The sequence below is a fragment of the Stomoxys calcitrans genome, chromosome 4 (assembly GCF_963082655.1).
Source record: "Stomoxys calcitrans chromosome 4, idStoCalc2.1, whole genome shotgun sequence".
Lineage (NCBI taxonomy): Eukaryota > Metazoa > Arthropoda > Insecta > Diptera > Muscidae > Stomoxys > Stomoxys calcitrans.
Genome location: NC_081555.1, coordinates 121,932,260 through 121,955,857, shown reverse-complemented (window position 1 = coordinate 121,955,857; position 23,598 = coordinate 121,932,260). Strand labels below are relative to the sequence as shown.

The 23,598-nt window shown below is 37.4% G+C and overlaps 1 protein-coding gene across 2 annotated transcripts in view; it reads right to left on the bottom strand.

Annotated features, from left to right (window-relative positions):
• The window catches only part of LOC106092360 (GTPase-activating Rap/Ran-GAP domain-like protein 3), a 269,008-nt gene that overhangs the window by 78,458 nt on the left and 166,952 nt on the right, over nucleotides 1-23,598 (bottom strand). For both annotated transcript variants that reach the window (XM_059368097.1, XM_059368098.1), the window contains exons 3-4: nucleotides 19,727-19,813; nucleotides 4,691-4,772 (exon numbers count right to left, since the gene is read on the bottom strand). In XM_059368097.1, coding sequence (XP_059224080.1) covers nucleotides 4,691-4,772; nucleotides 19,727-19,813 — 169 coding nt within the window. The remainder of the gene's footprint in view (nucleotides 1-4,690; nucleotides 4,773-19,726; nucleotides 19,814-23,598) is intronic.

Below are 23,598 nucleotides of genomic sequence, written 5' to 3'. Positions count from 1 at the left end.
CCAGATCTGATAAGAATTGCGCCTTCGAGGTGCTCAAGAATGCAAATAGGAAAATCGGTTTATATGGGAGCTATATCTAAATCTAAACCATATTACCCATTTACTATCACCAATGACCTACATCGATATTAAGTATCTGTGCAAAATTTCAAGCGGCTAGCATTACGCCTTCGACATCTATCGTGGTTTCAATAGATGGATGGACGGACGGACGGAAGGGCGGACGGACGAAAGGACGGACGGACAGGCTAGATTGAGTCAGAACGTCCAGAGGATCAAGAATATATTTACTTTATGGGGTCTTCGACGAATATTTCGAGGTGTTACAAACGGAATGACTAGGTTAGTGTACCCCCATCCTATGGTGGTGGGTATAAAAATTTTGAGAATATAGGTTAATAAATGCGCTTGCAACGGCCTTAGAAGTGGTCGATGGATATATGGGATCTACATCTAAATCTGAGTCGTAGAGAATCTTTCGTGCCGATTTTTTTGAGGATCGCTTAATAAATAACGATGTTATTACAGGAGGGGTGTGGTATGGAAAGCTATTAGGGCTTTTTTAAGTAGAATGGAAATCCTGACTTAGATTTTCTTTTTGGAGGTTTCTTTTATAGCCACCACCAAAGATTGGGGGTTATATTCATTTAGTATTCCGTTTACAGCGCATCGAAATACCCATTTCCGAACCTACAAAGTATACACATTTCGGATTGCAGTAAAATTTTAATTCTGGAGGCCACCGTAGCGCAGAGGTTAGCGTACCCGCCTATAACGATGAACGCCTGGGTTCGAATCCTGGCGAGATTATCAGAAAAAATTCTCAGCGGTGGTTTTCTCCTCCTAATGCTGGCAATATTTGTGAGGTACTATGCCATGTAAAACTTCTCTTCAAAGAGGTGTCGCACTGCGGCACGCCGTTCGGACTCGGCTATAAAAAGGAGGCCCCTTATTATTGAGCTTAAAACTTGAATTGGACTGCACTCGTTGATATGTGAGAAGTTTGCCCCTGTTCCTTAGTGTAATGTTCATGGGCAAAATTTGTATTTGTAGTAAAATTCTAAGACTATATAACTATGTCAGTGTGCCTCTCCGTCTGTGTGTCCGTCCGTGTGTCCGTCAGTTGTAATCACACTACAGTCGTTAAAAATTGAGATATTGATTTGAAATTTTGCACAGACTGATATTTCTCACATACGCTGGTTAGGTTCATGAATGGGACACATCCGACTACATTTGGATAAAGCTGCCATTAAGACCGATCTGGCGATCTAGGGTCTTAAGCCTATAACAGGTACATTTATTACCCGATTTCGCTGAAATTTCGCACAGTGAGTTTGGAACAGTGAGTTGTAGCAAGATTCCCAACATCTGTTACGAATATATTATAGATCGGGCTATATTTAGATAAAGCTGCCATAGAAAGCGATCTTCAGTTTTAGGGTCTAAGGACCATAAAAGGCGAATTTATTCTCCGATTTTCCTGAAATATGAAACAGTGAGTTGCCTCGATATCTGATCCGAATATGGTTTACATTGGACCATTTTAACATATAGCTGCCGTATAGACCAATATGCTGATTTAGGGTCTTAAGCCTATAACAGGCGCATTTATGACCCGAGTTTTATTAGGGCCATCGATATCCGAACCAAAAATGGTTCAGATCGGAACATATTTGGATATAGCTGTCATATAGACCGATTTGCCGATTATGGGTTTTAGGCCTATAACGGGCCCATTTCTTTCCCGACTTCGCTGAAATTTGGAGTCGTCTCTTGTATAAAGACTCCCAATATCTCCTCCGAATATGGTCCAGATCTTGCTGTGCTTGTATATAGCTGCTATACAGAGCGATCTTTAACTTTAGGGTCTAAAGACCATAAAAGGTGAATTTATTCTCCGATCTTGCTGAAATTTAGAACAGTGCTTGAAAACTCCCGACATCCAACCCAAATAAGGTCCAGATCGGCCCCTATTTGGATATAGCTGTCATATGGATCGATCATTCGATTGAGGGCTTAATCACATAAATGGCATTTCGATAATAAATATATCCATAGTGGTGGGTATCAAAAGTTCAGCATTGCCGAAGTTAATGTGTTTTTATACCCCCCATCGTAGGATGGGGGTATACTAATTTCGTCATTCCGGTTGTAGCACCTCGAATTATGCATGTAAGACCTCATAATGTATATATATTCTTTATCATCATGACATTTTAAATCGATCTAGTCATGTCCGTCCGCCTGTCCGTCTGCCGAAAGCACGCGAACTTTCGAAGGAGTAAAGCTAGGAGCTTGAAATTTGCACAAATACTTCTTATTAGTGTAGGTCAGTTGGGATTGTAAATGGGCCAAATCGGTCCATGTTTTCATGTAGCTACCATATAAACCGATTTTGGGTCTTGACCTCTTGAGATTCTAGAGGGCGCAATTCTTATACGATTTGACTGAAATTTTGCAAGTGATGTTTTGGTATGCAAAATGCAAATGCAAGTTTTGCTCATGAACATTCCACTAAGGAACAAGGGCAAACTTCTCACATATTAATGAGTGCAGTCCGATTCAAGTTTATGCTCAATGATAAGGGGCCTCCCTTTTTTAGTTGAGTCCGAACGGCGTGCCGCAGTGCGACACCTCTTTGGAGAGAAGTTTTACATGGCATAGTACCTCACAAATGTTGCCAGCATTAGGAGGGGAAAACCACAGCTAACATTTTTTTTCTGAAGGTCTCGCCAGGATTGGAACCCAGGCGTTCAGCATCATAGGTGGACATGCTAACCTCTGCGCTACCGTGGCCACTACGCTACGGTGATGGTTTGGTATGACTTCCAACAAATGTGCTTAGTATGGTTTAAATCGGTTAGTAACCTGATATAGCAGCCATAAAAACCGACTTAGGTCTTGACTTCTAGAGCTCCTAGAGGGCGCAATTCTGATCCGATTTGAAATTTTACATTAAGTGTTTTATTTTGGATTCCAACAATTGCTGTATCAAATATGGTCTAAATCAGTCCATATCCCGATATAGCCACCATATTAACTGATCTCCCGATTAGACTACTTTGGCTTCTAGAGGGCGCAATTCTTATCCAATATGGTTGAAATTTTGCGTATGTCGTTTTGGTATCACTTCCAACAACTGTTCCAAGTGTAGTTTAAATCGGTTGATAACCTGATATAGCTGCCATATAAACCGATCTCTCATTTTGACTTTTTGAGCCTCTGGAGGGCGAAATTATTACGCGATTTGCCTGAAATTTTGGAGGTCGTGTTTTTCTATGACTCCTTACAGCCATGTCAAGTACGGCCCATATAGCTCAATAACTTTATATAGCTCATATGTATTTGAAAAAATCATTCAAAGAACTTGACAAATGCGATCAATGTGGGAGGATATATAAGATTCGGCCGGGCCGAACTTATCACGCTTTGACTTGTTACTTTTAACCTAACCTAAGGAGCTCAAGAAGTCAAAAAGGGAGATCGGTTTATATTGGAGCTGTATCAGGCTATAGACCGATTCAGACCATAATTGAAACGTATGTTGAAGTTCATGAGAGCAGTCGTTGTACTAAATTTTAGCCAAATCGGATAATAATTGCGACCTCTAGATGCTCAAGAAGTTAAGATCCCAGATCGGTTTATATGGCAGCTATATAAAGTTATGTGCCAATTAAAACCATATTTAGCACAGTTGGAAATCATAACAAAACACCTCATGCAAAATTTAAGCCAAATCGGATAGGAATTGTGGCCTCTAGTGGGTAAAGATGTCCAGATTCAAGATCGATTTATATGACAGCTATATCAGGTTATTTGCCGTTTTAAACCACACTTAACACAGTTGTTGGAAATCATAACAAAACACCTCATGCAAAATTTTAGCCAAATCGGAAAAGAATTGCGTCCTCTAGTGACTCAAGAAGTCAAGATCGGTTTATAGGGCAGCTTTATCAAAACATGAACCGATATGGCCCATTAATAATCCCAACCGACCAACACTAATAAGAAGTATTCGAGCAAAATTTCAAGCGGATAGCTTTACTCCTTCGAAAGTTTGCGTGCTTTCGACAGTGAGACGGACGGATAGACGGACGGACATGGCTAGATCGACTTGAAATGACATGACGATCAAGCATATATATACTTTATGGGTCTCAGAAGAATATTTCGAGGAGTTACAAAGAGAATGACGAAACTAATCTACCCCTCATCCTATGGTGGAGGGTATAAAAGTACATCTAATCTCGACAGCTCTTGATGTGAATAAAATCGCATTTCGCTTTGATTAAATTTTCCAATATTGAAATTAATGAGTTCTACACTAAAGCATTAAATAACCACTGTTGCTTCTTTAAGGCAAAATGAACACAAATGAATAGATCAGTAACAATACAAAGGTATTTTATGGCATATAATGCCCAACCGCGCTTTAAGGAAATCCTATAAAAAGGAATAAAAACCTTTTAAATAATCCTAAATAATGGTCAGTCGCAATATCATTTTAGAAGAAACAATCCTATAGTTCGTATAGAAAAGTATTTAATAAATAAGGGAAGGATGTATGAGAGGTTATGGTTGTGAAAACATTTCAATTTGTAGGTTTCGTTCCTCTTTCAATGCGCATTGTATTGTTATTCATGAAATCTGTCTTTTATACATTTTCAACAATTTAACATTTACTTACATTTGCCCAAAAAATATTTGAAATACCAACGTGTCTGATGTTCGGGATTTTCCAATATAGGCGTGCTGGGGGAACCAAATACCTGTAAAAAGGAAAAAAAAGAAGGATGAAAAGGCATGAATGACATGAATCTTGTTATATATTACGTAGAAAACAAATCCCAGCACGAGTATTTGGGAATGAAAGCGAATCAATTGATATGTTTTGGGGTGAATCAATCGCAAGGGGAGCCTTGTCGTTTGTTGTCTCGCTGAGTTTGCTTTATTTGTTGATGTATAATCAATCAAATGTCAACATACTTTAAAACACATTAGACCAAAACCAATTACGTTGGCATGTTGGTACGTGTGTAAATGTCGTTTAATATCCTGATTCATTACAGACTCATGTTTGTCGCAGATTTTTACGGCATTACATTACCAAATAGATTGTTTTGATTAAACTTTTATTAGTATGAGAAAGGAGAACTTGACATCAGTGTTTGTGTGTATTGATTGATAAGGAATGTTAAAAAAATGTCTTCTAATTACAAAATAATTTGAAAATCATATATGTATTTAATCGTTTAAATATACCATCAATTCATAATTTGCCAGTCGTTATATGTTGGTCTATACATTAGGGTGATGACTTTTTTACAACCTCATATCCCTGTATCATATTTTGATGATTTTTTATTTGAAATTAGATAAAATCTTACTTTTAAGGTAATTCGATAACCTCTCGCACAAAACGATTTTAAAATTTTTATTTCGGCACTGTGGGAGTTTTTTGAGGTCACTGTAAGCAGTTATATAAATGATTAAAAGCTTTTGAGCTACATATATGTAACAACATCAAATACTCAAGGAAGTTAAATATCCACGCTGTCATTAGAAAAGATGAATCTTTGTGGCAGGGAGTCTTGCAGAACTTCGCAAGTTTACAGCACTGGTTGCTCCAGGCATTGTTGATTGGAAATTCATCTTTTTTCTTTGTTCATTCAGAGCTACAGATAGTACTTCAAAATCTTCAGAGCGAAACAATTGACTCCCTAGCCAACGATCAGCGCATGTGTAAGAAATTAATGAAAAGATTTTACGTAAACTGTTTCAGGTTTCATGCACCAGAATAAACGCAAGAAGAGCTAGAACGGCGCGAAAGTTTCAGCGTGTAGTGCAGATGTTTGGGATCTGCTTAAAGCAGTTTTAGCATTGAACACAAGCTTTAGATCCACATCAACATAATAATCAAACACTCAAGGGAGTTAAATATCCACATTGTCATTGGAGAAAATGGATCTTTGTGGGAGGTTGTCCTTGTTGCGGCAGGAGTAATATAAGTCTTACAGAACTTTGATCGCAAGTTTACAGCACTGATTGGTCCGGGCATTGTTGATTGAAAATTCTTTTTTTTTCCAGTCGGTCTTCAAGCATATGAGAGCTTTTGGGTAATCATTCAGAGCTACAGCTAGTTCTTCAAAATCTTTAGCGCAAAACAATTGACTACTGAACCAATGATCAGCCCATGAGTAAGAAATTAATGAAAAGTTTTTACGTAACCTGTTCTGGGTTTCATGAACCAGAATAAACGCCAGAAGGATCTGCTTAAAGCAGTTTTAGGCCCTTTATCATTGAGCTTAAACTTGTATCGGAATGCATTCATTGATATTTTAGAAGTTTGCCCCTGTTTCTTAATGGAATGTTCATGGTCAAAAATTTGCATTTGCATTCACAATTGAGCTGAAATTTGGTACTGGCAAGTCTTACTTTACATATGCAGGTTAAGTTATTGAGTGTCATATAGAACGATCAACCGATTTAGGGTCTTAAGTCCATAAAATGCGCGTTAATTATACAATTTCGATGTACTTTGAAATCGAAAGTTGCGCTAAGCCCCTCGACAAAATTGGTCCCGATCAGGCTAAGGTTAAATATATCTGTTATATAGACCGATATTTAGACCTAGGGACTTAAGCTCATAACAGGCCTTTTTTTAATCCAATTTCTACTAAATTTGAAACAAAGATTTGCATTTATCGTCTTGTAATTCGCTTCTTACCCGATTTTGCTGAAATTTTTAACAGTGAGTTATATTAATCCTTTCAACATACTCACCCAATATTGTCCCAATCAGATTTGAATTGGATATAACTGCCATAACAGGCACATTTATTTCCCGATTTCGCTGAAATTTGGAACACTAAGTTGTTTTTAGGCCTTCCGTCATACAAATAGAATATGGTCCGCTATCAGACCATGTTTAGATATAGCTGCCGATTTCACTGAAATATGGAATGGTGAGTTAATTACTCACGGCATCCGAACCGAATATGGTCCAGACCAGACCATATAGGGATGTAATTGCCACAAATGCAGGTAAATAATATTTAGTACCCGATTTCGCTAAAAAATTTTAACTGTGAACCGCAATAGCCCCCTTTTTGCACTGTGGGGTAAAATCGAAAAAGATACTGAAAATTTTGCCATTTGGGAACTGGTGGACATTACTGTTTGAAACTCCGAATGGTTAGAGCTGAGGTGTTATAGAGGTCAAATGCAAGATGTCAAGCCCTACACTGAAAAAAAGTTGACCCAAAATTTAAGATTTTTCCTTATTGCAATGAAAATGAGCCAAAGAACCAAACATTTAAAATGAAGATGCTATATTTAAATTCGATTTCTTATTTACTAACGGACATGACCATCCTTTTCAAATTTTGATGGCTGATTGATTCTTATTTTACTTCATAGATGACAATCCAATTATTATTTTTGGTAAAATTCTTTGTTTTAGCTTAGCATCTTAACCCAAAAAAAAAGTATTGCATTTAAATACGCTCCTATTTGTAAGTATATTTTGCGTCTTTATCTACGATTCGTTGGTGTCAATCAATTTTTCTAACCTTCAACGATATTTTGACCTTCATTTTAGATTTTTGTCCTTAATAACAAGACACAAAATTAAAATTGAAGGAAAATATTTTTTTCCAATGGGAGTGTTTCCTTAAAAAGTTGGAAAATTTATCATCTTTTGATGAGAGAATTTTTTTTCAGTGTAAGGGTTCCGTTCGCTTCTTAGTAGTGTCCTAATGTTGGATCCCTCAGCATTTCGAAATATTTTTCGGGCTGTCATATCTTCATTTGTTATCTCTTTCCGATCTTAAATGGCAGATTTTTTACTAACTTCATCTAATTCTTCCCCAATGTGTGACGTTTGGACACAATTATCAACCAGTGCTGCCACACCGAAAAAGTTAGCTAAAAAAAATCAACATTTAATTTCTAAGTTTAGAAAATCTCAACACAAACAGCTAAGGCATTGATTCATATCGATGAATCTTTAAAACTGCCTGATTGGCTAAACATATAATGGCAAATTTTCTATAAAATATTTTTCTTTCATTTCATTATATTCCCAAACATTTCTTTTCATTATTGATTTTTGAAAGATTTTTGTAACACTCTCGTTATAGGACAGCTTTATTAATTCTTTACTTACAATAACAATTCTCTAAAAAGTCCATTCTTATGGCAAATAACTGTGCAAAAGACATTTAATTTATCACAACTTGTTTTTTTTCTGAAAATTATGAGCTATTTTTCTTCTAAAGCCGCAGCGCCAGCCACAGCATGTTGTTTACTTTTTTGTGGTATTCTTGTAAAAGAAAATGTCATCAAAACTTCAAAATTAACATCAATAATTGATTTATAAAACCCACGATGAATTTCAGTGTATAACATAATGAGTTTTACTGCCACTGGCACAAATGTGCAAAGAATAATACAAAGCTGTAATAATAATATACGAGAAAAAGACTTTAAAGAATAAACCCAACACCTCTACTGCCTCTTGCCATACCCTCCTATGGCTATGTCGACATTAACATTTTAATACAAATGTCTTGTCAAAGCGAGTACATTGAATTATGGTCCAATAAGAAGGACATCTTAAATGGAAATTCTTAGATTGTTTCGGCTGCTGTGTTTTTGTTGGTCTTGTAACATTTTCCTGTCATCCCAGTATATGACCATTGTAAAATGACGATGGGATCTTGTGACAGCAGCTTTAAAGCATAGCTGTATAATAATTGAAAATATAACACAATTGATGTTTATTATGCGGATATTTTTAGGCTGTTATTAAGAAAAGTTATTAAATTTTTGGTTTTGATCAAAACTTGTTGCCAATCACTTTTAATAATATGCGTCGGCAGAAGTAAATTAAAAAGAATGATGTAGCATTAAAAAGGTATAGATGTTCTAATGGAAAAGGGAAAGTTTTGAGAGCTCAGCGAAACTGCGATTATACTGGAAAATCTTTATAAAAAAGTAAATGTGTTGAGCTCTGTTTGTTCGTTGCTTGCTTGTTATTGTATTTTCGATTCGAATAAGCCATAGAGAAGATGATTATGCTAAACAATCATTGGAAAATGATTACAAAACGATCGAGAAGTGAACTTTTGATGGAAGGATCCCGTATAGACTAGTAAAAACGTATTAAATTCGGCCTGGGCGAACTTTAGACACCCATCACTTTGGATATACATATAAAACTCATTACGTCAAGTCCGGTGAAAAGAACACCATATATGGAACCTTAGGAGCTATAGCGAAATATAATCCTATCTGGACCGAACTCGTCAGGGACTTGAACACAATTCAAAGTTCTAGACTATAAATCGGGAGTTCGCGCTATATGGCAGCTTATTCCAAAACCAGTAACGAACGGCAAAAGTCGGGCGGTGCCGACTTTATAATACCATGCACCTACCCTATAGCTACAAAGTGCGAGCTATGTCTAATTCCGAACAAATTTAGATTTACCTCGTCGGAAGTTTTCAGATGAGTTAATAAATTGCGACCTGTAGTTTGTACACAAACTAACATGGACAGACGGACAGACAGACAGAGGGAAATAGTTAAATCGAATCAGAAAGTGATTCTGAGTCGATCGGTATACTGATCAATGGGTCTATCTCTCTTCATTCTGGGTGTTACAAACAAATTCACAAAGTTATAAAATCCTGTACCACGGTAGTCGTGTAGTGTATAAATAGTCCTATCGGGGGTTTTTGTAAAATTTGCGCCTTTTATGGCCCGTAGACCTTAACTCGGGAGATCAGTATGTATGACAGCTTAATTCAAAAATAGATCGATCTGGACCATATAAGGATGTCGAGGAGCCTAACATAGGTTCACTATGCCAAATTTTATCTAAATCTGTTAAAACTAGTAAAAAGGCATTATGTTCGATCGTGCCGATCTATATATATTAACCACCTTTCGTCATTGTACGGTGAAAAAGGCTTCACTTATGAACCCATAGCAGCTAAATCTAAATTTAGTCCGACCTGCACCATATTCAGAAAGGCTATGTTGGGGTCTAATACAACCGATTGTACCAAATTCATAGGTTACAAAATTCACATTTTATGGGCCTGAGAACTTAAATCGGATTTGAACCATATTGAACACGAATGTCGAAGAGCCTAACATGTGTCTAATGTGTCAAATTTCTGCGAAATCGATTAATAAACGTGCTTTTATTGTCCCAAGAACTTAAATCAGGAGATCGGTATATATGGTAGCTTCAAATTGGATCTGGGCCGTATTGAGCAAGGATGTCGAGAAGCCTAACACAACTCAAATGCAAATTTTGCAAATTTTGCCCATGGACATTCGATTTTTAACATACTTGGCGCAAAATTTCAGCCAAATCGGTTAAGAATTGCACCCTATATCAGGTCGTGGGCCGATTCGGACCAAACTTGGCCCATCTGTTAAATGTCATGGAAAATGTCATAGTATCAAACTTCGCTCTCTAGAGGCTCAAGAAGGTTTATATGGAAGCCATATGAAAACATGGACCGATTTGCCATATATAAAATCCCAACCTACCTACTGTAATAGCAAGTATCAGACCAATAGTTCAATGTGCTACAAATCGAATGGCGATGTTAGTATACCCCCATCCAATGGTGAAGGATACACAAATGGAGAAAGTTGAGAAACACAACTTTGAGATAGTCAGCAACCTTATCTACCTCTGCATACCATAATCGAAATGAATAATACCCGTTTTGATATAAAGCGAAGAATAATACTAGCAAACAGATGGTACTTTCGATTAAACAAGCAGTTAAGATACAAAAACAGTCCTCGACAGACGAAAAATGCACTACACTACCCGTGTTGTTCCAAGGCATGGGTACTTCTGAAGGCAGACAAGGCAGTGTGGAGTGAAGATTTTTCGTAAAATTTGTTGAACAGTTTGCTTTGATGGAGCAAACGTTAGCATAGTTGCAAATGCAAATTCGCCTATGAAAAATCCATTAAGAACAGATTCAAACTCCTCACATATCACTGAGTGCTGTTCGATTCAAGTTTAAGCTCATTGATAAAGGGTCTACTTTTTAAAGCCTAAAGTCCTAACGACATACCGCAAAGCGTCACCTCCTTGGAAATAAGTTTTTTCAAGGCAATGTACTTCACAAATGTCCTTAGCATCAGGAGAAGATAACTACCGCTGATTCAAACTCAGGCGTTTAGTGTCATAGGCGGACATATAAACCACGGTGGCCTTCCACTTTAGTTAAATTCATCAAAATACAACGGTTGCGTAGGCTGAGCCATGTTGGCAAAATGTATGAGAGACAACCAAAACTCCGATGATCCGATCAATTGGTGAAAGACATCTCGAAACTTGGTGTCAGAGATTGGAGTAAAAACGCAGAAGATCAAGGCGCTTTGAAAACTATTCTAAGTTCGGCTAATGGCACAAGTGTTCTGTCATAGCCATTTAAAGTATAAGTAAAGTAACTGCTACCAAAGTACATAAAACAAACATCGTTGATAGTTATTGAACAGATTTCACTTAAACTTTTCAGAGCGGTAAAAGATGTTTTGCTCCTTTGTCCTTCCTTAATCCACGTATTACACAGCATGTTAGTGGGAAGATAACCTACGGAAAATACTACGTGATCCCATTAACTACAAAGGATAAACTTCCTGGCCTTCAAGAGGACATAATGACAAATTACAAAGAATTACACACTTCATTATCAAAACTTCCTATTATTGCATACAGTTTCCCCTGAATAACGACAAATCGCAACCACTTTGGCACAATTTGTCTTAACATTCAAAGACTAACAAACAATGCGACAACTACTTGAAAATTCTTGCCACATTATTTCATAAAACTTGTCCTCTTTCCTTGGACCTCGAGCAGCCTCTTACGTCTACGATGTGTTTCTATTGCAGCCAGGTTAATTGCGAGGACAATAAGTGAATTAATCTTTTGGTCGGCTGTTTGGTCGTTTACCTAAGTTTTCCAATTAAAACAAAAACAAGTTTTTTTCTGGGTTATAATTAAAGTGTTGAACTTGCCTCATTAAATTCGTTTCGTTTTGAATGCCAAAAACAAAAATAAAACGAATGCCTCAAGGTTATTTGCTTGGTGGTTGGCTTAGTTTGTCTAAACTGTTGCTCTTTGTCTCATATCGGCTAGGAAGTTTTGCGTTTTGCGAAAATTAAAATTTCCATGACACTGGTAAATATTGAGGACACAATGAAGGTTGTTTAATTAAAACCAAATTAATTGAATGTATTTGTTGTTGGTGTTCGGTAGATGAGTCCTTTGTGTTCATTCGGTGTGAAATTCATTTTCAAATATTTTTAATTGGCAATGCAATGCAAGTTCAAGGAAGTCACACGCAATTTTCTACAAAGTTTTGGTTTTTTGTGGTTATAGCAATTAATTGAATCGATTGAAATTCTATGTAGCACGTTTGCATGTTTTATATTGGAAATTGAAAATAGTTTTGGAAAGTATGAGCAATTTTATTAGGGAATTGTATGAATTTAGGCAAAACTGTTGTATCATGGTAGATTGTTATAACAAGTAACAAAAAAAAAAAAACGTTTTAAGTTCGTTGTGGATCACATGTGTCAAGTTATTTGCATGGCTTTTCTTTAAAGACAGAAACTAAACGAATAAAAAGGCATTAAGTTCGGCCGGGCCGAACTTTGGATACTCACCACCTCGGGTATATATGTAAATCCCCTTTCGTCAAAATCCGATGAAAATTGGATAACTTGTGCACCCAAATTCGGCACTGACATTGAGTGGTCTTATAAATATAAGTCACTGTTGAATTTTGCATTTTAAATTTCAACAAAATTGGGTAATAAATAATAAAGCTTTTATGAGCTTCAGACCCTTAACCGGCATATCGGTCTATATGACAGCTATATCTAAATACAGTCCTATTTCTACCATATTTATATCGGGTGGCGGGTGACCTACAACTACTCACTGTTTAAAATTTCAGCGAAATCGGGTAATAAATAGGTATTTTATGGCCATCAGACCCTTTATCGGCAGATCGGTCTATATGGCAGCTATATCTAAATGTAGTCCGATCCAAGCCATATTTGAGTCAGATGTTGGTAGGCCTACAACTACTCACTATTTTAAATTTCAGAGAAATCGGATAAAAAATAAAGCTTTTATGGGCTTCAGACCCTTTATAAGGAGATCGGTCTAAATGGCAGCTATATCGAAATATAGTCCGATCTGAACCATATTTGGGTCACATGATGGCAGGCCTAAAACTACTTATTATTTTAAGTTTCAGTGAAATCGGTTAAAACATAAAGCTTTTATGGGCTTTAGACCCTTTATCGGGAGATCGGTCTATATGGCAGCTATATCTAAATATAGTCCCATCTGAACCATATTTAGGTTCGAAGTTGAGAGGCCTGAAACAGCTCACTGTTTCAAATTTTAGCGAAATCGGTTAAAAAAATAAAGCTTTTATGGGCTTCAGACCCTTTATCGGGAGATCGGTCTATATGACAGCTATATCCATATATAGTCCCATCAGATCCATATTTAGGTTCGAAGTTGAGAGGCCGCAAACTGCTCACTGTTTCAAATTTCATCGAAATCGCGTAATAAATAAAGCTTTTATGGGCTTCAGAACCTTTATCGGGAGATCGGTCTATATGACAGCTATATCCAATTATAGTCCCATCTGAACCATATTTAGGTTCGAAGTGGAGAGGCCTGAAACTACTCACTGTTTCAAGTTTCAGCGAAATTGGGCAATAAATAAAGCTTTTATGGTCTTCAGACCCTTTATCGGGAGAGCGGTCTATATGGTAGCTATATCTAAATAAAGTCCGATCTAAACCAAATTTTGGGTCAGATGTCGGGATGCCTTAAACGACTCACTGTTTCAAATTTCAGCAAAATCGGATGAAAAAAAGTTTTTATGGGCATTAGACCCTTTATCGGAAAATCGGTCTATATAGCAGCTATATCCAAATATGGTCCGATTTGGCCCGTTCAAAACCTTAACCAGCGTACATCAAAAAGACGTATCTGTGCCAAATTTCAGCTCAGTATCTAAATTTTTGAAGCCTGTAGAGTGATTACAACAGACGGATAAACGGACAGACACACGGACATCGTTAAATCGTCATAGAATTTTACGACGATCCGAAATATATATACTTTGTAGGGTCGGAAATTGATATTTCGATGTGTTGCAAACGGAATGACTAAATGAATGTTCCCCCTACGGTGGTGGGTAAAAAAAAAGGATTATCGGAGGTCAAGGAGGAGGAAAAGAAAAAGTCAATAAGAACTGTGCCCTCTAGTTTGGGGCTCAAAAAGTCATACTGATAGATCTGTTTACAGGAACCGATGTGACCCATTTGCAATCCCCAACGATCTACATCAGTAAGAAGTGCTTGTATAAAATTTCAAGATTCTAACCTTCAACCAAAAAGTTATTTTTTTTTTGTGTTTTCCCAAGTAAAAAAAAATAAAATGGTCGAATGCAAAGATATCTGGGATCAGATAAAATTGATCAGATCCAAATAGATCTGCAATATACAACTATATATTAGTATATCTGATGCTATATATAATTATAACCAAGAAGATATCTTCTCTTATATATAAAATTGAATTTGTGTTTGTTTGTTTGTCCCGTATAGACTCAAAAACGGCTGAACCGATTACCTTGAAATGTTCACAGATTGTGTAGGTTGGTCTGGAAGGAAACGTAGGCTATATAATCTTTTGATATCGGAAGGACCCTTACCCCAAAAGTACTACCCAAAAATAAAAGTAGACCGATCGGGACAATATAGGACTCAAGTGAAAGGTATTCAGGAGTAGAGTACGAATTTCATATTAAAAATTGGGTCCAAGTAACTGGGGGGCCGCCTCAACCCCAAAACTCCTAAAGTAGGTTTTTTGGACGATCATGACAATATGGGACTCTAATGAAAGGTATTCGGGGAGTAGATTGCGAATATGGTTAGGAAGGAGAAAAAAGCTTTATAGTTTGTTGATTTCGGAAGGAGGCGGACCTTCCCCCTGTACCCAAAAACACCACCCAAAATCAAAAGTGGACTAATCGGGACAATATGGGTATCAAATAAAAGGTATGGGATGGAAGCGGATCCTCCCCCTTAACCCAACAACGCCATCCGAAAACAAAAGTAGACCGATAGGCACAATATGGGTATCAAATGAAAGTTATTGGAGACTAGAAAACGAATATCGAATTAAAATTTGGGTCCAAGTACCCAGCGGGCCTACCCAACCCAAAAACAGATATAATTGACGTTCATGTCAATATGGGCCTCAAATGGAAAGTATTCGACAGCAGATTACAAATATGACATAAAACATTAGGTCCAAGTAATGGGAGGTTGCCCCACCCCCAAATTCCCCCAAATGGGTATTTTAGCCGACCATGTCTATATGGGACTCAAATGAAAGGTATTTGGGAATATATTACGAATATGAAGTAAAAGTGGCGCTTTTCTTTCCAAAAATAAGTCAAATAGGTTGATTGACCCATTTGACAATATGGAAAGTTATTTAAGAGTAGAAAACGAATTTGATATCCAATTTTGGAGCCAAGTGTTTGGGAGTACGTCCTAAAGCGCCCCGTAACTGAACTTCATTTCCAATTATGGCAATATGGAGCTCAAATCCACGGTATTTGGGAGAAAGGAACGAATTTGATATCTCAGCGAATTTGATATCCCAGCCTCAAAACACCCTCCAAACATTTCATATTTACTGATCATGGCAATTTGGGGCTCACGTTAAATGGATTTGTGAATGCAGCACGAATTTGATATCCATACCTGAGTCGAAATGTCTGAGTGTCATCCCTCCCTTCTCATTACCCTTATTTTCAACACCACCAGATCTCGGAGAGTGGTAATGCGATTCGTTCGAAATGCACTCTCACATCAAAACAAAATATGGTTTCTATTGTTGGGGTCGGGAGCCTCGGGCGCCGTCCAAAACCCGCCAAATGGGTATATCGACCAATCACGATAATATAGAGCTTAAACGAAAGGAGCTAGAGACAAAAAAAGAATTTGATATCTAATTTAAGAGCAATGTTTTTGGGGAACTGCCCCAGCCGAAAGCACCTCTCTATTATATAAAAGCTATTTGATGTTAATATTGACTGATTTTCGGGATATTGATACTCATTTTCGAAACAAGGTCCCTGGAATTCATCTCACCCTCAAACAGAATTTATTTACCGATCATGCCATTATGGGGTTCATGTAAAATGTATTTGAAAGTAGAGCACAAAGCGTTTATATTTTCATTAAGGGCCAAGTATCTCTATAAACCGGAAATATTTACCACTACATTAATATAGGACTCAAAAGAAAGGTATTTGGGAGTGGACTAAAAATTTACCCAGGAAACGAAGGGGGGAAGAAGGGGCACACTTCTCACACATCAATGTAAGCTTTTCAATTCAAGTTTAAACTCAATGATAAGGGACTTTTTTATAGCCGTGTTCAAATGGCGTGCCGCAGTGCGATATCTTTTTAGGGAGAATTTTTTACATGACCATGCATGGCAAATGTCAGAATCACCACCGCTTTCAATTTTGTCCGATGTTATCGTCAGGATTTGAACGCAAGCGTTCAGCGTTACAGGCGGACATAGGCAACAGTGGCACGAATTCGATATACACATTCAAGGTGAAGTGTCCCAGCCCTAAAAAGAGGTTAGAGAGTTAAAGAAGGCGCAGCGGAGCGGGCCCGGTTCGGCTAGTTAGAAATATTTCGAAATGACGAAATTTGGGGAAAAAATATTTTTATATGGCGAACCCCCTAGTTCTAAGCACAGGAACGAGATTCTGAAGTCCGTTTCTTCTTATGAGTATATTAAATGTGGGCTCCCTTTACACCCACGATCTGATGTCTTCATACTCATCATCATCCTCCTCCTCTTCTTAATCCTAAATTTTGGATAAGAATAAAAATTGGAAAAAAAGCGACGTAGTCTACTCCTCAATACCTTTCATTTGGTTCCCATATTTCCTAGGGTTAAGGGGGGTCCAAAATTCGCAAGATCCCGTAGTTCCTTCCAAGGTCCTATTTTTATTTCTTGTTTTTATATATTCGTAATCCACTCGCTAATACATTTCACACCCATATTGCCTAGATTGGGCATCACGCCCATTCTTTATAAAATAAAGCATTTTTAAGTGCAAGGAGTTGACTCGGGAGTCTGAGTCGGATTCGGAGTCGAGCAATTTGCCTAGAGTCTGAGTCGAGTCATAATTGCTCGACTCCGCAGTCCTTGTTTGTGGAAGTGGAAACGTCGGTCCTCATTCCTGTGACCAAGAAGTAGTCAGAGACCGGATTGGGATGTACCCTGAGGTTCTCATTAACGGTAACTCGCTTAGACTGTTAGACGAGTCTCTGTGCTATATTGGCTCTTAAGGACTCTGATTTAGGGACAGTAAGACAGTAAGTTGGAATCTTGGGGCGGAATGTGAAGCGTCTCATACTAATATATAGCTGACTAGGACTCCCAGACTTCTTCACAAAGAGGTGTTAGAAGGCAACAGCTCTATCTTTCCGGTTGGCGAAAGATATGTTAAAAGAAACACGGACCTGCTCAAATCTTCTACTTTGCTTCTGAAGCATGGTGTAGAAATGAATATTTCAACGTGCTGCAAACAAAGTCGCACAATGAGTAAACCCCACATTCTTTGTTGGTGGATGTTAACACAGTCATAATAACATTTAAAGAGACACCAAAATATAACCCAACTAATGTAAGTATTCTACCTTGCAAAGAAAGTTATGATACTCTAACGAGCTGTGAGTGCATTACTCCCCAAAAGAATTTTTCATCTTTTTAAACCATTTTAAAATTCATGAATTTATTTATGTTGCATCTGCACGAATATGAAATTTTCAAGAAAACTAAAGCGCGCCTCTAGAATCGTCCCAACACCACCTTTCCTTCATTTCTTTGAATCTCCTTGAACAAAAGGAGAGACTGCTTCATTATACGTTATTTTTCAAAATGTCATTTCTTTATGGGTGAATATACACATACATGCATACATATACAGTGCACGAGCATACATACACACATACCTACATACATTTTCACTTTGTATAGCCATATATTAAAATGACAAGTGCGGTAACATTTGACAGGAACAAAAGAGACTATGACGTAGAGGTACCATAAGTCGGATGATGAAGAAATACAGCCTCGCAGTTTTACTGAATGTGACTGGGTGTGTTTGTGTGTGTGACATCAAGAAAAGTGCGATACCATAATTTTGTCTTAGAAATGAAAATGAATAAAGAAGATGTGCACATACAAAAGCCTTAAAATAGACGGACGAACCTTGGCTTGCCACAATAATAAAACTAACTCAGAGGTATACCGCAGAACAAACTTAACAAGGCGGTGAATAAGAGGGAGCAACAGAAAAACTGCACAGTCAGATTTATCAGAGAATGGTTTTAACAAATCACTTTATGTGAAAAGGACAAATCTTAAATTAAAAATCATTTATATTATTAAATTTTGTTGTGTGAAGTTCGGCCGAAAGAAGGTAAACTATAGTGTGGGGATTATTGTTTTCATTCAAAATTTTGGTTTTTATTAAAAAAAAATTAATAAAATTTTATGTCAGCTCCATAAATGAACATAGCTTCAGGATAAGTTTGAATTTTAATAAGAGAGGGAAAAAGGAGAAATTTGTTTGAAGCACTTGAGCTCTTTGATCTCAAAAATTGATTAAATAGTAGCCAAAATTTGCATGTACTCATACTTGTTGAAGCGGTGTGCGTACCAGAGAACTGCATGAGACCCTAAATTTGGCACTCATATGCCACTTGTGCCAAAGCAAATGCCTGTTATGCATGCCACATCAAAACGCTCTTAATATGACTAAAGAGCAAGAGTTGATCGAACGTTTCAACAATCGTTCAGTGGATGTGCTTTTCAATTTGAGTGTCGGACATCGTATGTGTTTGCGAATGAGCACTACTCAGATGAGTGCCACGTGAAGGTAAAGCAAGCAAAGGAATGCCACAAACAGACAAACAAACGGCAAAAACACATAGATCAGCAATGTCCAGCCCTTCACTATAGCGGTGATGTCAAGTCAATGCGTATGAGTGTTGCCGTTATGGGCTTTTTTTACAAAATTTTGCTCGGATGGATTTGGACGGATGGACGGCCCAAATCGATTTTAATAGATTTGCAATGTGATCGACAACTTTTATACCCTCCACCATAGGATGGGAGTATACTAATTTCGTCATTCTGTTTGTAAAACCTCGAAATATGCATCTGAGACCCCATAAATGAATGATGATGAATTTCATAACAATCGGTTTGTATATAGAAAATGACCCCATAAATAAGATTCTCCCGATTTTCACTTTAAAAAGCCTTTGGAAGTGAATTTAAAATCGATCTTCTCAAAGTTTTTAACAGCAATTTCTACTTTGAGTCTCATAATATGTACGGTTTTTGGTCAAAATTCATGATTTAAAATTTAAACAAATTTGAACTACGACGACATAGCCACCTACGCAGTGTGGTGCATGTTATTAAAAGGTCGGTTTTGCCCTCCCTCTGCCCGCCCTTACTTGTTTGATATGAAACCACACATTGAATGGTGTTATGGCTCTAGACTTGTTATAACATAGATAACAGAAATTGAGATGGCTTACTTACCTCATCTTTTTCAGCAAGTGATTCACCATTTTCAACGCGAAAACGTTTAAAATTAGGATCAATGCCATCCAATTCTGACTGCGGTAACTGGAAGTAAAACAAAATAATTGATTATTAAGCAATTCAAATACTTTAAATAAAATTCAACAACCCATCAAAAACTTGTTAAGTACATGTCATTTTTTTTTGGCATGTAAAATAATGGATTACTCCGTTTAGGAACTGGGGCACATATCAATGAGTGCTTCTCACATATCAATGAGTGCTGTCCAATTCAAGTTTAAGCTTAATTATAAGGGGCCTCCTTTTGCCGCAGTCGACACCTCTTTGGAGAGAAGTCTTTATATGGCATAGTACCTCACAAATGTCGCCTGCATTAGAAGGGGATAACTGCCGCTGATGTTTGATGTTCTCGCCAGAATTCGAACCCAGGCGCTCAGCGTAATAGGTGGATATGGTAACCTCTGCGTACCAGCTGCTAAAATATCAGGAACACCATCTGCGTAGCCGGTAATTCAAACGTCATTATCACAGAAATAGCATTTCGCCACCACTTAGTAGCACAAGCTTCTAGGAGCACTAGGAAGGGATAACCATGGATTCTGCTAAAGTATGGGAGTTATATCTGGTTATAGACCGATTTGGACCGTACTTGGCACAGTTCTCGAAAGTCATAACAGATCATTACAATTTCAGCCAAATCGGATATAAATCGTGGGTTCCAGGGGCCCAAGAAATGAAATCGGGAGATCGGTTTATATGGGAGCTATATCAGGTTATAGAGCGATTTAAACCATACTTGGCACATTTGTTGGGAGTCATAACAAAATATTATGTGCAAACTTTCAGCCATATATGAAAATAGCGGGTTCCAGTGGCTCAAGAACTCAGATCGGGAGATCGGATTAGATGGGTGCCATATTAGGTTCTTAACCGATTTGAACCGTACTTGGCACAGTTGTTGGAAGTCATAATGGAACAACACATATACAAATTCAGCCAAATCGGATGAATATTGAGGCTTCCATGCGCTGAAGAAGTCAAATCGGGAGATCGGTTTATATGGTAGCTGTATCAGGCTCTTAATCGATTTACACCGTATTTGGTGCAGATGTTGGAAGTCATATTGGAACACCACATGCAAAATTTTAGCCGAATTGGAGAAAAATTTAAGCTTTTAGGGGCTCGAGAAGTCTAATCGGAATATCAGTTTATGTGGGAACTATATCAGGTTCTAGACAGATTTGAACTGTACCTAACACAGTTGTTGAGAATCACATCAGAACACTATGTTGAAAATCTCAGCCAAATCGGACAATAATTGCGGCTTCCAGGAGCTCCAGAATTAAAATCTGGAGATCCGTTTATATGGGTATATCGGTTCAAATTTAGATATACTAAATTTGAACCGATATATCCCATTTGCAGTCCCCATCGATCTACATCGATACTAAGTATCTGAACAAAATATTAAGTGGCTAGCTCTACGCGTTCGACCTCTATCGTCATTTCGACAGACGGACTGACGGACATGGCTAGATCGATTCAGGAAGTCGAGACGAACGCTTTCCTCGACGACTGCCACAGTATCTGAGGAGTTTGCTAGAAATCGGTTCAGATTTAGGTATAGCTCTCATATATATGTTCGTGCGATTTTGAGAAATATTGCAAAAAAGTGCTCATTTGTATACCGATTCTATCGAAATTTTGCAGAAAGGATTTTCTTATGACCCTCAATGTTACTGGTGAATTTCATAGAAAACGGCCCGGATTTAAATATGACTGTCATATATGTATATCGGCAGATTTTCACTTCAAGAGCCACTGCAAGCGCATTGTTGACCAATCTTGCCAAAATTTTGCACAACGCTTTCCTCGACGACTACTATATTGTCTGAGAAGTTCGAACATATTTGCTCAAAATTTGATACGGATTGTTTAATAACCTTTCCAAAAACATCTGCCGAGGTCCATCAAAATTGGTTCAAAATTGGATATAGGTCTCACATTGTACTTGTAGGGTAGGTGTAGGTACAGTAGGCACCGCCCGATTTTTGCCCTTCCTTACTGGCTTATATTTGAATAGATTAAACTTTAGTTTAGCCATTAATGGGCAACAGTTCATTCATTCGTGCAACAGGAAATAAGTTTTAGGAAAAAGAATTCAAAAAGTCATCACGCTAGCTCATACTCTATGTAATATGGATTTGTGTGTTTTCATTTGATCTTTGTAGGTGTGATATATTGGGTTGCCCAAAAAGTAATTGCGGATTTTTCATATAGTCGGCGTTGACAAATTTTTTCACAGCTTGTGACTCTGTAATTTCTTTCTTTCTTCTGTCAGTTATCAGCTGTTACTTTTAGCTTGCTTTAGAAAAAAAGTGTAAAAAAAGTATATTTGATTAAAGTTCATTCTAAGTTTTATTAAAAATGCATTTACTTTCTTTTTAAAAATCCTCAATTACTTTTTGGGCAACCCAATAAGTACGTTACAACATCGTTGCATATGTCATGACAAATTGACAAGATTTCATTTTATAAAATCACTGAACATTTGACATTTGTTTTGCTTGAATTCCTTCGTATTACCCATGTAAGTATGCATTGAGAGGTATTACAACGACATGTAAATCCATTCGTTCATACATATCTTTATTCATAGATTTTTCTTGATATTTCCTCTTTTGTTAATAGTGAATATTTTTGTAATCTTTCATTAGAATTGGCATTTCAGTCAGTATCATGTTCTAACTTGTGCAAATATGACGATTATAAAGTGAAGTGGAAAATTTCGTGATGATTGTGTAACAAATGGGATTTCCACCTTGATAAGAAAAAAACATCCAAAGGACAAACGACACAGAAAGAATACGGTGACATACGTACATGGTTTATATAAATCAGGAGGATTTTTCGAGTCAAACTATACATTTTATCACAGCCACAGTAGTAGTGCCGGGTTCAGTTACTGATTTTATACCCTCCCGCATAGGATGGGGGTATACTAATTTCATCATTCTGTTTGTAACTACTCGAAATATTCGTCTCAGACCCCATAAAGTGTATATATTCTTGATTGTCATGACATTTTAAGTCGATCTAGCCATCTCCGTCCGTCTGTCTGTCGAAAACACGCTGACTTTTGAACGAGTAAAGCTATCCGCTTGAAATTTTGCACAAATAATTTTCATTAGTATAGGTCGGTTGGGCTTGTAAATGGGCCATATCGGTCCATGTTTTGATATAGCTGCCATATAACCCGATCTTGGATCTTGACTTTTGGAGCCGCTAGAGGGCGCCATTCTTATCCGATTTGGCTAAAAATTTATGCAACGGTTTCTCCCTTGACCTTCAACATAGGTGTCAAATATGGTCGGAATCGGTCTATAGTCTGATACAGCTCCCATATCAACCGATCTCCCTATTTTACTTTTTGAGCCCATAAACGGCCCAATTCTTATTCGAAATGTCTGAAATTTTACACAATGACTTCTACTATGTTTTCCAATATTCAATTCAATTATGTTTGGACTATAACTTGATATAGCTCTAATACCATAGCAATTATTTTATTTTATCTCTTGTTTGCCTAAAAAGAGATACCGGGAAAAGAACTAGAGAAATGGGATCCATGGTGGAGGGTATATAAGATTCGTCCCGGACGAGCTAAGCACGCTTTTACTTGTTTTTAATAAACTAGCTGGACCGGTGTGCTTCGCTACACCCTAAAGTGGCAAATAAAAATTGAATGTTTCTTTCAATGTTATGAAACTGGATCCCAGAAGTATGATTCGAAGTCTACTAAAATCCCTTAATTATACCCATCACCATAGGATGGGGGTATACTAATCTAGACATTCCGTTTGTAAGAC